The 14,544-nt window shown below is 32.6% G+C and overlaps 1 protein-coding gene and 1 non-coding gene across 3 annotated transcripts; one reads left to right on the top strand and one right to left on the bottom strand.

Moving 5' to 3' along the window:
* Positions 1-393: 393 nt before the first annotated feature.
* LOC129302871 (uncharacterized) lies at positions 394-7,423 on the bottom strand. 2 transcript variants are annotated; one of them, XM_054941748.1, is made up of 9 exons: positions 7,101-7,423; positions 6,360-6,403; positions 6,136-6,250; positions 5,958-6,051; positions 5,114-5,688; positions 3,763-4,033; positions 3,422-3,683; positions 1,437-1,850; positions 394-1,002 (listed from the first exon to the last, which is right to left on the bottom strand). In XM_054941748.1, the coding sequence occupies exons 1-9, from the start codon at positions 7,294-7,296 to the stop codon at positions 721-723; spliced, it is 2,253 nt and encodes a 750-aa protein (XP_054797723.1). In that variant the 5' UTR covers positions 7,297-7,423; the 3' UTR covers positions 394-720. The 2 variants fall into 2 exon arrangements, with proteins under 2 accessions (XP_054797723.1, XP_054797724.1); XM_054941749.1 differs by lacking the exon at positions 5,958-6,051 and having other exon boundaries at positions 5,114-5,671.
* A 6,562-nt stretch (positions 7,424-13,985) lies between these two features.
* LOC129304286 (U6 spliceosomal RNA) lies at positions 13,986-14,090 on the top strand. The gene has a single exon (XR_008591652.1). It is a non-coding gene; the product is annotated as a U6 spliceosomal RNA (small nuclear RNA).
* The last annotated feature ends 454 nt before the right edge of the window (positions 14,091-14,544 follow it).

The raw sequence follows: 14,544 nt of genomic DNA, 5'->3' as shown, positions 1-14,544 counted from the left end.
TATTAATATAAAGACCTTGTTTAACACTTTTATAAGTGATTTTCAAGCTTGAAGATATATTTTAACCTTGATAAGTCCCTAAAACTCAACTTATCTAAACTTTTGTATTAAAAAAAATTCCACATGGCTAACTACCTAACTCCACCATCTCTCTGACCTTGCAATGTATTTGTTTGGTCTTCTTTATAAATTATTTCTACCAACCCCATCAATATCAATATAAAAAAAAAATTAAGGAATAAAAGTATATAAAATTTTAAATGTCTCTATACAACAAATTTTAAAAGTAATGTCATGTTACTTTTTTTTCCTCATGAAAAGTAATTTTAAAAATATTTCTCAAATATTACATAAAAAGCCACAGTATGACTTATACATAAGAACAAATGGACATTCTAGAATATAACTAATAAATGGAACCAGAGAGAGTAACATTGTATTAGAGATCCCCTTGGGAAATTTCACATAAAACCTTGATGTGCTTGAACTTCAAAAACAAGAACAGCAGAAAAATCACATTGCTCTTGCTTCAGTCAAAATATTTCCAACTAGAAAAGCCTGATCTAGGGGGGAAAAAACTCGTGCCACATAATACAAAAAGGAGGCAAAATCATAGTAGACATGCTAACCTCCCTTTAGTGTATGTACAACTTAATTAACAATCGAGCATTTAGCGGGGGGGAAAACACTAATCACCTTCTAAACCTGCTAGAGTACTCCCTAGTGAAAAAAAGGGGGCAGAGTACGACTAGAATGTAAGTTGCTGTTTGCCCTGTTGCCTAATTGATGTGATTGCTTGGATGAAAAATCTTGAGAAGCAACCTGCCGCTGAAGATGTGCTGCAATCTCTGTCCCGGAATGATGAAGATCAGAATATCCCGGGGTCATGTACTGAGGTAGAGCTTGACGTGGTTGTCCCAGGGAGCTATGACGCATGCTCTCTGGAAGAGACATCGATCTCAATTGTTCCTGCCCGTAATCCCACGTTGGAAAGCCACCATGCTGCTCATTGAATACCAATAAATGTCAGGTAAGGAAACTGGCATGACCGCAATCATAAAACTTGATAAGTATGACAAGGGTTATGGTCGATGCATGAAAGGATTAATGGTCACTCTGCATTCGACTGAAAGAAATTCCAGTTTCAAAGTGTACGGCTTGGCAAAGAAATCGGGTTCATATTTGCAACCCAAAAAAAGGTTCAAGGAAAAACCTTTCAAATAATTGGAAAATACAGTTTGATGCCATCCATCTTCAATTTCAGAACTAGGTTCACAGAAAGTCAAGTATATACAGATTAAAACTTACCCTTACTGGTCAAATGATCAATGCATTTAAATCAAATCATGCGTCAATCATGATCCAAGAACACACTCATATCAACATATTAACATCAGCTTTCTATAAAAAGCTCATTCCTCCTTGACAATTATTACCTGTTGAATCAAGCTTCCATTACGTCCATTGGTATATTGAGATGGTAAAATATCATCGAAGTTACTAGAAGGCATCATGGGGCCAAGAGATGAATCAGGCAGAAAGTTTCCAGGATTATAAGAAGAGCCTGAATTTCCATAGCCAAATGCATCTCTGCTTCTAGCAGGAGTCAATCTACTCATAATAAGTTCATTTCTATTTTGTGGATGACTGTACTTCATGTCTGCCAAAGAATGACCATATGCAGAACTATACGAAAATTCTTGCTGCACAACCGGTGGCAAATACTGTCGGTTCTGGATTTGTGAATGATAACCTCTTTCATCATCTGGTTCCAGCCGTTGGAAGGATTGCACTCTGAGATCTGCGAGAAGTGCAGATCTCTGAGGCAGAGAAAAATGGGGTTCCATGACCTGCATGGTTCAAGAGATGTTAGAAAAATAAAATCAATACCCCATAACATCAGGTCCAATTCATCAAAGTTTATTACAAGGAGCCCGGAGCACCTGATCCCTTTGACCACTTTTTGAACTCAAATATGTAGAACCAAGGCACTTAGGTTAAGCATTCGGCACTAAAATTCATAGTTTCATTCTAGAAATAAATAAAAACCAAAGAGTTATTTGATTAAATGTATTCACTATCTGAAATAACTCTAGGTATAAGGACAAGAGACATCCACTTCATTTTCATTGTTATTCCTCAATGTTAGATTTGACATCTGCTTTGAATCTATAAAACTTTTCCTGATGAGGCGAGCCAATTTTGTACATGCAACAAAGCATAATCATGAATTGCATAATGATCCACTCAGCTAATTACTCCACCAAGAAGCCAATACCATAGCAAGTCCCTCCTCCACCAAGAGCTGCTCCCAACCAAGACACTAACCCATTTGGTATCTGGAGCCTGGGCAAGCCAGCACAGAATCCACAAGAAAAAAACTTGTCTAACTTGATAAACAAGTATAAAAAATTGTGTATCACCTTGTCAAATTGTTTATCTAAGCAAGTGCACCTCAAAACAATTACGGATGCATAGTAACTTGAGATCTCCATAACAGTGACACTGACATGGAGATGGATGGAGTGCTTATGGACAATCCTATGTTGATGTATCTTGCAGGTGGTCATTGTTTGATGAGACATGCCAACCAGTGTTTTGATCAGTCACTAGTTGACAATTCTAACCAGATAGACATGGTCCTTAGCAAGCAACAAGGAGATGGCTAGTGTGCTTATGGATAATACCGTGCTGGTGTATCTTGCAGGTTGCAATTGCGCAATGACAAATATCGATAAATTGCTGGGAATAAAATTTGAATCAGCATTTGTATCAATTAAAAAGTGATTTTCAAAGAAAAGAGTCACAAGTAGATAAATAACCAGAAGACTAACAAAATTCAAGAAGGGCAGTGATGTGCAGCAATGAGCAGCTCACGGGATTTTGTGGTTTGTTTGGCTAGAGAGGAGGAATTCCTGCATTTCAAGGGAATATCTTTGCATGGAAAATATGTTTTGGAATAGAATTGTATGTATAGCTTCCCTTTGGTGCTCATCACATTGTTTTTTTCAGGGGACACACTATATTTAACTTGCAAATAGCTTGAACGTGCAAATAGTTTTAAAAGACCTATCTCTTTCCTTTTTGAGTTAGTTTAAAGGGCTTTCATTACTTTGTTCTGTTTTGAACACTTTTCTGTAATTTACGGTTTTAAGATATCTAATGCTCCAATATGTTGTGCTGTCCCATGACAGTTTGAGTAGATCATATATCACGTAAAAGAACACCACAACCACAATATAGGGACCCAGATCACCCACCAGAGTTACTACGTAAGCCAAAAACAACCATATTACTATTTTTGCACCCATGTACAATCACTGATTTTTTAAATAGGCAAGAACTTTAACATGTAGGAAACCAAACAATGTAACTGAAAATCACGTGTTGAAACTAAAAGTTTGATAGTCCATAGCTTTACCATTTCTCTAGAAAATGTAGACATGTTTCGATTCTGCAAGCCTGGCCTCTTAAAAGGCAGTGTATTGGACATCCACTGGGATTTTTGAAAAGGATCAGCAACGGATGACAATGTAGTGTATTCATGATTAATGGTTGCCTCTTGAGATGTACGCTTCACAAGCTCTTGCTGAAAAGATGAAAGGAAGTCATACTTTTTATCAATTGTTGCTTCTTTATAAACATCTTGCCGAAGTATTTTATCACCACGGTATACAGAATCGCTGCAGAAAGTAAATGAAAAAAATAAGTTAAAAAGACAAGGCTGAGTATATCAGAGACTGAATCTGCAGAAGAAAATGCCTGGCATCCAAGTTCTGAGCCAGCAAACCACCATCTACAGCTGCAGCATTTACTTCCAAGCCATAATTTGAAGCATGAGATGCAAGTGTTGCAGAAGATGTCGAATTACTTCCACTATTATAACTTCCGAAACTCAAATGTGAGCATTTATCAGTCAAGCCTTGTACATGACATGGAAGAACTAAAGCAGAGTTATCTTCTGTTGATAGAACTTCCAGTTTGGAGTCTCTCAAGCTCAATTGCTGGATATCTGAAGCAGCTAATGCAACATCTGCAAAAGCATCAGTAATCAGTGACTCTTGCTGGAAACCCATAATGATGGGTTTAATCATTTTTGGATTAGCCAGGTTTATCACATGAGACTTCAGAATGAGAGTCAATTTATTCATTTAATATTTTGTTTTATTACTTTGTGATTGTAATCAGATCTCAATTAGGTCCTTTATTATGCATTTATTGGTCTATTTTTGTTGTATTTAATAAATATGTTGTCTGATCAGGTCATTCAGTATGAACAGTCACCATTCTATTTTATTTCAATTTTTAGATCCTAGGATCTTGCTAGCATAATGGTGGCTCGATTTCAGATACTGAATTACAGATTTGCTGCCAACTGCATTCCTGGAGGCATTTTTTCTAAGTTCTTCAACTCCAAATGATTAGAACAGAATAATTGTTAGGTACTACCACTCCTGAGCGTGTAGACAATAGTGAAACGAGACACAACACCTAAGAGCATCGCTAGTGAAATTGAGAATAGAAAGTATAAGAATAAAGACAAACTTCCTAGAAATGGAAAAGGCAAATGCTAGACAGCAAAATATATCATAGACCCATATCTTTCCAGGTATCAAGCCTGTAAAAGGCAGAATATAGTTCATTCTGCTAATTCTGCATTATAGATCATATAAGTTTCATTGAGAAATTTAATCAGAATTAATCAAACTAGTAAAATTTCAAATTTCTGGCTATAGATGTAGCTACAAGCCTAAGAAATTGCTCAACACAAAATAATAAGAAAAAACGAATGTGTGGAAACCTTGATAAAAGTATTTCCTTACAGATCCATGCAGAAGGTGTGACACATATTTAGAAGGAAAAAGGAGGACAGGAAATCATAAGGAAAAAGAACCTGTATCATATTAGAAAGATAAAGGATGGAGGAATGGAGTAATAAACTACAGTATTATACTTTAATACTGGAGTAAAAATTATTCCCCCTATATACACAGCAAATCATCAAGTTCTGAGCATAAAATATAATGAAGATTCAACCCATCTTGCAACCATTTTTCATAAATTGACCAAAAAACACAAGTAAACTGTCTCAAACTAAAGTTGAACTAGTTACCTTTTTGATGATCAGAAGAGCTACGAGAAACAGTGGAACTAATGCTCCTTAAGTTATAGTTTGAATGAGATGCTAGTCCAGTATTGTTCATAGTAGGATGTCCGCTAGATAGGAAACCAGGTTCAATTTCGTCAGAATCAACATCATCACTAACAATATCCCGCAGAGGAACTTGGGCTTCATTTGATACACTGTTCCTGAGGAAACTATCTTTACTACTTTGTGGGTTAAAATAGTCAGACGGCACGTTAGCATTTGATAAAGCTGACAACTTTGAAGCATGTGACTCATTGCCAACTACTGGCTGATCAATTACAGGCCGTTCATGATTAAAATCTTGTTGGTGGGTTTGATTGTAATAGTGTGAACTTAAGCTTGACTCCGGCTTTGCAGATGTAGAAACTGCTGGAGCTTTAGAATGGTGTGAAATGGCATCTTGTGAAGGCTTACCCATTCTTACAATGTCTGCCATTGAAAGATGCCCTTTGCTCACTCCTAGCAAAGTGGGTTGAAATCTTGAAGGAACTCCAGCTGATCCTAATGACTGGTGTCTGTTATCTGTATGAAAGGAATCGCTGCAAATGACCTAGGTGAGTAATTGAATATTTTACGAACATCAAATTACAATTTTGTTATGTCACTATGTCAGCGATACCAATACATCTTTATGAAGAAGCATAATTTTCATTTTGTAAGTATAGGCGAAGCAATAATTAAACCTTGGTATTTTTCCCTTTAACGCAAGTAGAAATTCTAATATATATAGGTGAAACTTCAAGACACGCACCACCTACTGGTAACAGTAGAAATTCACTTACACTACCAGATTGCATGAAGAACTAACCTAGCCATATCTTTCCCTATAACACAAGTCATGGAAGATGTAACTGATGGACAAACTGACCCAACCTCTCCCTTCTCTGCGGCTTTACCAAGTTCTGACAGAAATTAGACATATTTGACAAAGTAAGGAAACTGCAAGAATCAGATAGTGGATGATGTTTAGAAACAAATTAAGGTACCACTACAAGTCCCATGTGTTGATCCACCGTGCACATTATGCTCACTATTAATTTTGCCTCCACGACTCAAATCAACATTATAACGCCTTGGCCTCAAGTCTATTGCCTCCTTCATCTGACCAAACAAAAAGAACATATATCCCATAATATGTGCATCCTTACCACAATGTTAAGAAACCTCCATGACTAGGAATCTAAGACCAATAATTACATGTGAGAAATACCTCTTTTCTTCTTTCGCGTCTGCTTTTCACCTCGCGAAAAGTATCTACATTTAACATTACAAAGTTGATTATCAAAGTGGTATGAGTTCTAATATAGATACAGAAATTAAACAAATAAAGGCAAATACAGCAAGAATGCTAAAGAAAAGGAAGAAATATACACATTATTATCTGGAAAAACACACCTGAACAGATATAATGATTCCATAAATACAGATGAAATAGACGATCTCGTTTTCTCAATAAATTATGTTACCCATTACTGGGATGTAAATGCATACTCCTAGCTCAATTTCATTACAGTTCCTCGTGACACTATAACAGCAAAGGCTGCAATCAGCAATTACATCAATGGCATTCACATTACTCCAGCCACAACTTTTCCACTTTTAGGATTCATAATGACGCTAGTGGTCATCTCCATGATCGACCAGAAAGTAACGCACAGCACGAACCGAATAAATTAAAATAGATATTAACACACACGATGAACTGCACGGGGAATTAGCGACAAGACAAAACTCAGAAAACACTTATTTTTAATTCTTTAAAAAGGGTTAGAAAAATCCAAGCACACCACAACAGAGGGTGGGGGGAGGTCGATTCAGCAACTGACGCGTAAAGAACAACAAAAAGCGAGTACTCCTTTCCAATCATCATCATCATCAGTCTTCTCGACAACAAAGACAAGATTCCAAAGATACTCCTACTCCAACCATAAACACAAAGACAGAGCAAGACCTTGGGCAAGGAGCCTCTCAACGGCACGGTCCGGGTCCATATCACATTCTTCAAGCACGGCATAGATCTCTTGGTCCGTACATCCCGTACAGTTAACGATCTCCCTCAGACTCTGCACAACCTTCTTCGTCGCCGGCGGCATCCCCTGCCCTCTGCCACTCTCACCACCAACCTTATCCTTGCTCTCACTGCCCATTGTTGTTTCGTGAGAAAAGCAAAAAATTCCTTTCGCTTTCTGGGTCTGGGACTCTTTGGAAAAGCAGAAAAGCAAAGTTATTTCCTTTTGGGTGTGCCGCTGAGAAATTTTCTGATCAACCAAACAGTAACCCCACACACTCTTATAAGACACACAGTCCTTTCTTTATCTCTCACGCACTTGGCATTATATGCTAGAGGTTTCAAGTTTCATTACGATTTCTGCCACACAACGTCACAAATAATAACCATAACAACAACAACAACAGTAATATCTTTGGAATTTAAAATTGCAATTCCAATAATTTGCAATCATGAAAATGATACTATATATGCTTTACCATGAAAATTCTATATAATAATAAATTTATAAATAAGCATCAGTAAGAATATTAAAATTTAATAGTTAACAATACATACACACACATATATGAAATATAATTTAGTCAAAAAAATATATAAAACATAATAACTTACAGATTTTTCAAAATTGTACTCCTATGTGTAAAAATATAAAATATTTTTAATTAAATATTATCTTCAATAAAATAGTTATTTACTTTCAAACTAATCATATCTTTTCATATTTACCCTTATTAAATATCCTATAATAAATATAAAGTCACTATGGGACACTTTTAAAAAAAAGCAATGATTACATCTCAAAAGATTAAAAATGCCTTACATTTTTTTAACATATAAGTCCTAAAAAAAATGTCTTATATTTTTTAACAGAGAGAGTACTTACTTTTATAATATTCAAAATTTATTAAAATGTGAGAAAATATTAAAAGGATATACCAATAATTTTATTAGGATTTTTTGCCACACTATATACACATAAGAAGTACAAGTTTAATTTTTTTTTTATAGATTTAAATCGTTTTTCTAAATTTATAAAGATTAGTTTTCTTAACACAGTATTTTTTTTTTTGGTCATATAGTTTGAACACATGTTTTTCATCTTTTTTTTTAAAGGAAAATCATATCATATTCACTTGATCTAATCACAGTCATTTTTAAATTTTACTTTAAATATATTAAACTACCATATTTTGAATAAAATACATAACAAAAATATTATATCTTCGTTAATTTAGTCTTTATTTTAAATAAAGAATAACACTGAATTAAAAATAGTCAAATAACTGAGGAATTTTTGAAAAATGGTTACAAAATAAAATTTAAATTTTTGTGTTATATCAAAACAATTTTAACCCCTTTCATCTTTGCTCATATCTGTTCTATTATTGGCACCTAAGTTAACTTCATGTGATGGATTTAAACTTTTTAAATTAAAATCACAATAGTACTGTTATTATGATATTAGAAATTCATTGCCGTGAACCAATTCAAGTTATCATATAAATAAATGGATGGGAAGTTCGAATTTCAATGTTTATAATGTAACAACTTAATTAGAAAAGATTTACTCATTATTCAAAAAATTTATTGTTACTTGCAAGCAATTTAATTTATTAGAATCGAAATTAGTCCCTAAGTAAATATTAAAAAAAAATCTCATAATTTGAGATCAAAAGATACAGGAAAGAACGTAACTTTCCCCGAACAAGAAAAGGCGAAGAAAAGGCAATGAAAAACAAGAAAAGGCAAAGAAAAAAAAACATCAGAAAGGGAGCCAAGGTACAAGGTTATCTAGATTGACTTGTTGGGATACAGCTTTGTTTTATTTAACAACAACAACAACAATAATAATAATGTTGGTTGACTATAAATTAAAGCTTGTCCTCTTCTATCTATCTATTGTTAATAAAAAAGTTAGGAGACCCTGTTCATTTTGTAATTGAAATTCATGGGATATGATTGTGATGCATTTAGTTTAAACAATTGAGCTATTAATATTCCTGAAAAAATGATAATGGGATTTATTTTATTTTATTGTATTGACATTGACGGAAACGTTCATGCACTTGAAGAGGAACATGAACTTTTCTTTAAAACAAATAATTAAGACACCCATCACGTTAACTTTTAGAAAAGTATTTGAATATCTATCATGTTCATTCAAAAATTAAAAATGATTATATTTTATAATACAATATGAAACATGATTATCCAAATAACTAACAAAAATAAAAATGATTAGTTAACTGATTTAATTGCCTGCCATATCAACATAAGGCAAATGTTGCTAGCAGAAGAACATATGGCAAATTTGCATTTTGTACATAACTCATTAAAAAATTCAAAAAATAGTGAAGGGCTAAATAATGTTGCTTTCCCAAATTATCGTCCTTACCGATGCTGGAAACTGAAAACTTGGAAGAACATTTTGGATTCATTTAGCGTACGAAATATAATAGAATGAATCAAGCCAAATCAAGTGCATTGGGCAAAATAAAATACACTTCTAATCTAATGAAAAAAATCAAGTATTTTTTATTGTGCACAAATGTTTTTCTATTCAAAGCAATCTTATTCAAAATATAATTAAGTATTAAATATGGATACCTCTTCAAATAAAAATTTAAATATTAGTTCATCATATTGTGAGGAATTAACCATTTCCTTTAATTTTTAAAAATTTAAGTATTTTTTTAATAAACAAGGATATATCTATATATAATTAAATTACAAAAACAATACAACCAAGAGTAAACATAAGAGATAGAGTCACATCCTAAACAAATCAAGTCACCATTTCATCATTTACCACCTTACAATAACAAAGTGGGGGATGATCAAAACCCAAGACACTAAACTATGACAAAAAGTAGCTAAGATATTTGCTACTTCATTAGCCTCTTCAAAAGTGAAATTAAAAATTAAAGTTCAATCGTTTTTAACAAACTCTCTAACTCTCAAATATCTTACTGAAAAGGATGATCAATAATAGAATATCTAATAATTAAATTGAGAGCTTCGATGCAGTCACTAATAGCTTCAACTTGTTTGTAGTCAAGATTCCATCTGATTTCCAACCCTTTGGTTATCCCTTTGATTTCCACAATGGCAAATGAGGAAGGATCCAAATGGGCACCAAATCCCACAATCCATTTACCTTCAGCATCCCTAATTACTCCCCCCCAAGCATTCCTCCAATCTACCAGTATAGAAGCATTAGTATTAAGCTTAACAAAACCCTTAATGGGAGGAACCCGCTTGCTTGATATATTCCTTTTGCTAAGATTGAGAGAGTAAGAGTTAAGAAACATCAAATTCATAGCAACTTTAAAAACATGTTCAAAGAAGACATGTTACCAGTAACATCTTTAAAGCCAAAAAGCTTGTTATATCTAGTAGTCCAAACATCCCAACAAATGTAACTAAAAGGGATGTTCCAAGGGACATTCCTAGGGTTTTGATTACCTATTTCATTGTTTAGATTCCATTTTAGCCAACCAAGGCGTTCAAGGGAGAAGAATTTCTCCCACTTATCTCATTAAACTACTTCTTTCCATTTGTCTCGAGCTAAGTTATAGTCTCTGATGAGATGCATCATGTTTTCCTCCTCTGAGCATCCTAATAAGCAAGCACCTGAGCTTTGTAAACCCCTTCTCTGAGTATAGTTGTATGAACTCTATTATGAGCCATAAGCCAGAGAAAGGATTTGATCTTTTCTTGTGCAAGACAGCTCCAAATACTTTTTCAAATGTCATCATTCTTCATGATGGTACCTACAAAAAATAAATTATATGTAGATTTAACGGAAAAGGTACCATTAGTAGAAGGTAGCCAAATGTATTTATCCTCTCCTCTCATCTCATAAGGGACTTGAGTGTGAGTTATCAAGTCAATCACAGGCTTTGGCAACCAATGGCGCATCCTCTCAATATCTCAAGTTCCATTTTCATGAATGTAATCTGCCACTATCTCCTTTTCATCATATATACCACTCCTTTCTATTCTTACTTCATTCAAGGGCTATTCAAGTAACCCCCATTTTTCTCTCCAAAAAGAGTATTCTTGCCACTGTCTAGGATTTTTCCCAAACCTTGTCTAAATTTTGGTCAAACATTTGCAATAGCTTTCCATGTTAAGGACATATTAGTCTTCTTAACAGACTTAGGGAAATCACGCAAATTGTATTTATACTTAAAGATAAGCACATCAATCCATAAAAAATTTTTTTGGTTAATTAAGTACTAGCATAGCTTCATGATCTGGGCCTCATTTTGCAATCTCAAGTTGGTAACAAAACACACACTAAGAATACATGAAAATAGTAAATTTATCAAATTCAAGGTGCAATTTTTTTTAAGGCTCACAATTATCTTCCTATTTGAGGCACAACTAGATACCTTTTGCGATGGGAATTTAAATTTTAATTCATCACACAATAAATGATTAACTTATTCCACTAGATTTAATTCTATTGATAATTCAAGGTATAATTGACTGTAAAAACATAATTCAATTTGTTTCTTTTGTTATGAATCTAGTACAATATCCATGTTAGGATATGTAAGAACTTTAACTTAATTGGATTAACGCGAGTAGGAATCACAATGACAACAACTTCTCATAACCAGTGTTTAAATTTAAAATTACTAATTAAGCTAGCATAAATCTCTCATTAACTAAGATACATGATGATTGGCCAGGTAATATGACCTTCAATTACAAGTTAGACATAATTTGACAAAAAATATTTATGATTGACATACATAATTACAAAAAGAAAATAGGAGAAAGATCACGTAATATGTGTGCATATATAAAATATAAAAAAATAATTTTAAATTCTTACACTTTATTTAAATTTTATTATAAATTCTTGTATTTTTTTTAATATTCTAAATTTTTATAATTTTAGTTTTCAATGTTATGGAGTCCTAAAATTATATTTTGCTTACAATATACGGTGAAAGTGGCAAAAAGTGACCGTTATAATGTGTGCCCAAGTCTGCCAAGTCAAAAGCTGAACCGAATTTCTCCTACTGCCCACCTCCATCAAGCTTTATCATGATCATTACCATTGTTTTTTTTTTTTAAAAAAAAAAAGTATTCAGTTAATTTATTATTATAATATGCATTTCGGACGCTGTGTATTATTAGTGAGCATGAGGGTCCTCCCTGGTTAAGACTTGTGGATAAAATGCATTCTTTTTCTTTTGGCAATGAAAAAAAAAAAAAAAAGACGTGTTAAACAATTCTTCCAACTACCCCATTTTTTTATCATCTCCAAATTTCATATTTTTATAATTAATATTGCGTTGAATTTATTTCCCAATAAAATACAAGCTACAATTACTTTCTATCTGATAATTCAATAAATTGGTCTAGAACAGTGATTCAATTCGATTTATATTTTATTTTAAATTTTAGATTTAGATATTAAATATATATATATATATATATGAAAATATAAGATTTCATAATTTTAACATTCGAATCCAAACAAGTTAATATGCATTCATAATCATAAATCAAACTTAAATAATTGGCAATCAAGTATACTGAAACAATATCATTTTTTTACCAACAACCAAAAAATTGGAACAAAAGGCCTAAGTTTCTTTTTTCCCCATTTCTGATCTTTTTTGTAGAATTATAGGCCAATTTAGGTACCGTTCCCCCAAATTTTTAGATAGTGATGTCATTGATGTAAAAAGTCGCTTACCTTTATTCCTTCTAGTACCGCAGACAAGATATCTCGTATTATTGACGGAGCCCATTTTTTATACTTACCCAAAATTTTTTAAATAAATTAAATTTATAATGTCAATAAAAACTAAACACCATGAATAAAAAATATAAAAAATTTCATATTATAATTTAAGGGGAACCTATGTATAATTTTTTTTCATAATAATTTTTTAAAATTACACAAGGCAAGCAAGTATTTAAAATAATACACAATTGAACCTGCGATCTTTCATGATAGAAAATGGGCTACATAAACCACAATATATATGTATGCATGCATGCATAACATCTCTTATAAACCTTGTACGACATTGAGTAATTTTTACAACTCTTTCTTCAATTATACTGCTAATTTATTTATTACTTTTTTTAAAAAAAATAATGTATTAAAATTTTAATTATTATTATTAAAAAATTATTTAATGAGAGTATAATTAAAAAGATGTAAAAAAAATTAAGAAATTAATGTTACACCTTTTTTTTTAATTGCAGAGTAGTTACCACTGCTCTATAGTCTAGAGAGAGTAGTTAGTACATACAATTAGATCATGAGATCGTTGGCCTATAATTAAAAAAAAAAAAAGTACATAATTTATCAGCCATTCATAGAAGCAATGGGCAAAAGCAGCAGAAGCAGGAGTCCGTGAATAAAGGGATGCTTTTTATCAGAATATTTTGAATGATTGTACATTGCACCGTTAGAAGCTCTCAAGCATTCCTTTCAATGCATACTTCTTCGCCTAACAATTCTTGTCCATCATAATTTGATGCTTTTCCCATTTTGGTGAACCAAACTCCAAAAGTTCAACAAAGCATAAAGTTTAAATTTCCCACTCATAATTCACTGCCATGTTATGTTATGGTCTTAATTACTTTTGGCAGGATGATTACTTTAAAAGTTTATGTAACTTTCTCACTTTATTGTGAAACTAAAGCTTAGCCTTTCTCACAATTTTTCCAACTAGTTAGATAGTTATTCTGGATATTTGCTCATGATAAGTAGATATAAAATACAGGGGTCCTTAATTGCAAATATCCCAATACAACGTTCAAATGTAAAATAAAACAATAATTATTGAATGCATCTCCTCAAGGACATTCATAAAATTGTAACGATTCAGAAAAGATTAACATGACCCTTGTAGAAGGATAATATGCATAAATTGAAAAATAATTCGAGTGTTTGTTTAGTTTCATGTGGCAAATATCCCAATTACAACGTTACAATATAAAACATAATTCTTAATTACAACAAAAGAATCAGAAACATGCGCAGCAGACTCTTGTGAGATCATCTGGGAAGGTTGCATAATGAACTGTATGTAGTACTTAAAGGGGTAAAAATTAAATTAAATATATACATTCCAGCTAGTCAGAGCTCTGAGGTTGAACTCTCAGCAATACTTAGCTTCAAAATATGTAACATGCGAAAGCAAAAATATTTTCTCCAAATTTAGTTACTTAGATACCACAAACAAGGAATAACATGTAATTGTTTCTTATAATTCAACCACATTAATGATTCTTTGAAGAAAATAAATAAATCTTTCATATGTTATAGTTCTATTGAAAAGCCAATCATTGGATTGATATTTTTGAAGGCTAGACATAATAATAAACACAAAATGAAAGCAAAATA

Source organism: Prosopis cineraria, unplaced genomic scaffold (genome assembly GCF_029017545.1).
Source record: "Prosopis cineraria cultivar Desert tree isolate PC_DT_omini unplaced genomic scaffold, ASM2901754v1 PC2, whole genome shotgun sequence".
NCBI lineage: Eukaryota > Viridiplantae > Streptophyta > Magnoliopsida > Fabales > Fabaceae > Prosopis > Prosopis cineraria.
This window is presented reverse-complemented; position numbering and strand designations above follow the sequence as displayed.

What these genes read in the sequence shown, in the direction of transcription:
- LOC129302871 (XM_054941748.1), bottom strand. Translation starts at nt 7,296, where the DNA reads ATGGGCAGTGAGAGCAAGGATAAGGTTGGTGGTGAGAGTGGCAGAGGG. An exon ending in GACGCGAAAGAAGAAAAGAG is followed by an intron (nt 6,251 to 6,359) that starts GTATTTCTCACA and finishes TTGTTTGGTCAG; the next exon opens with ATGAAGGAGGCAATAGACTT. An exon ending in CTACATTTTCTAGAGAAATG is followed by an intron (nt 1,851 to 3,421) that starts GTAAAGCTATGG and finishes TGAACCATGCAG; the next exon opens with GTCATGGAACCCCATTTTTC.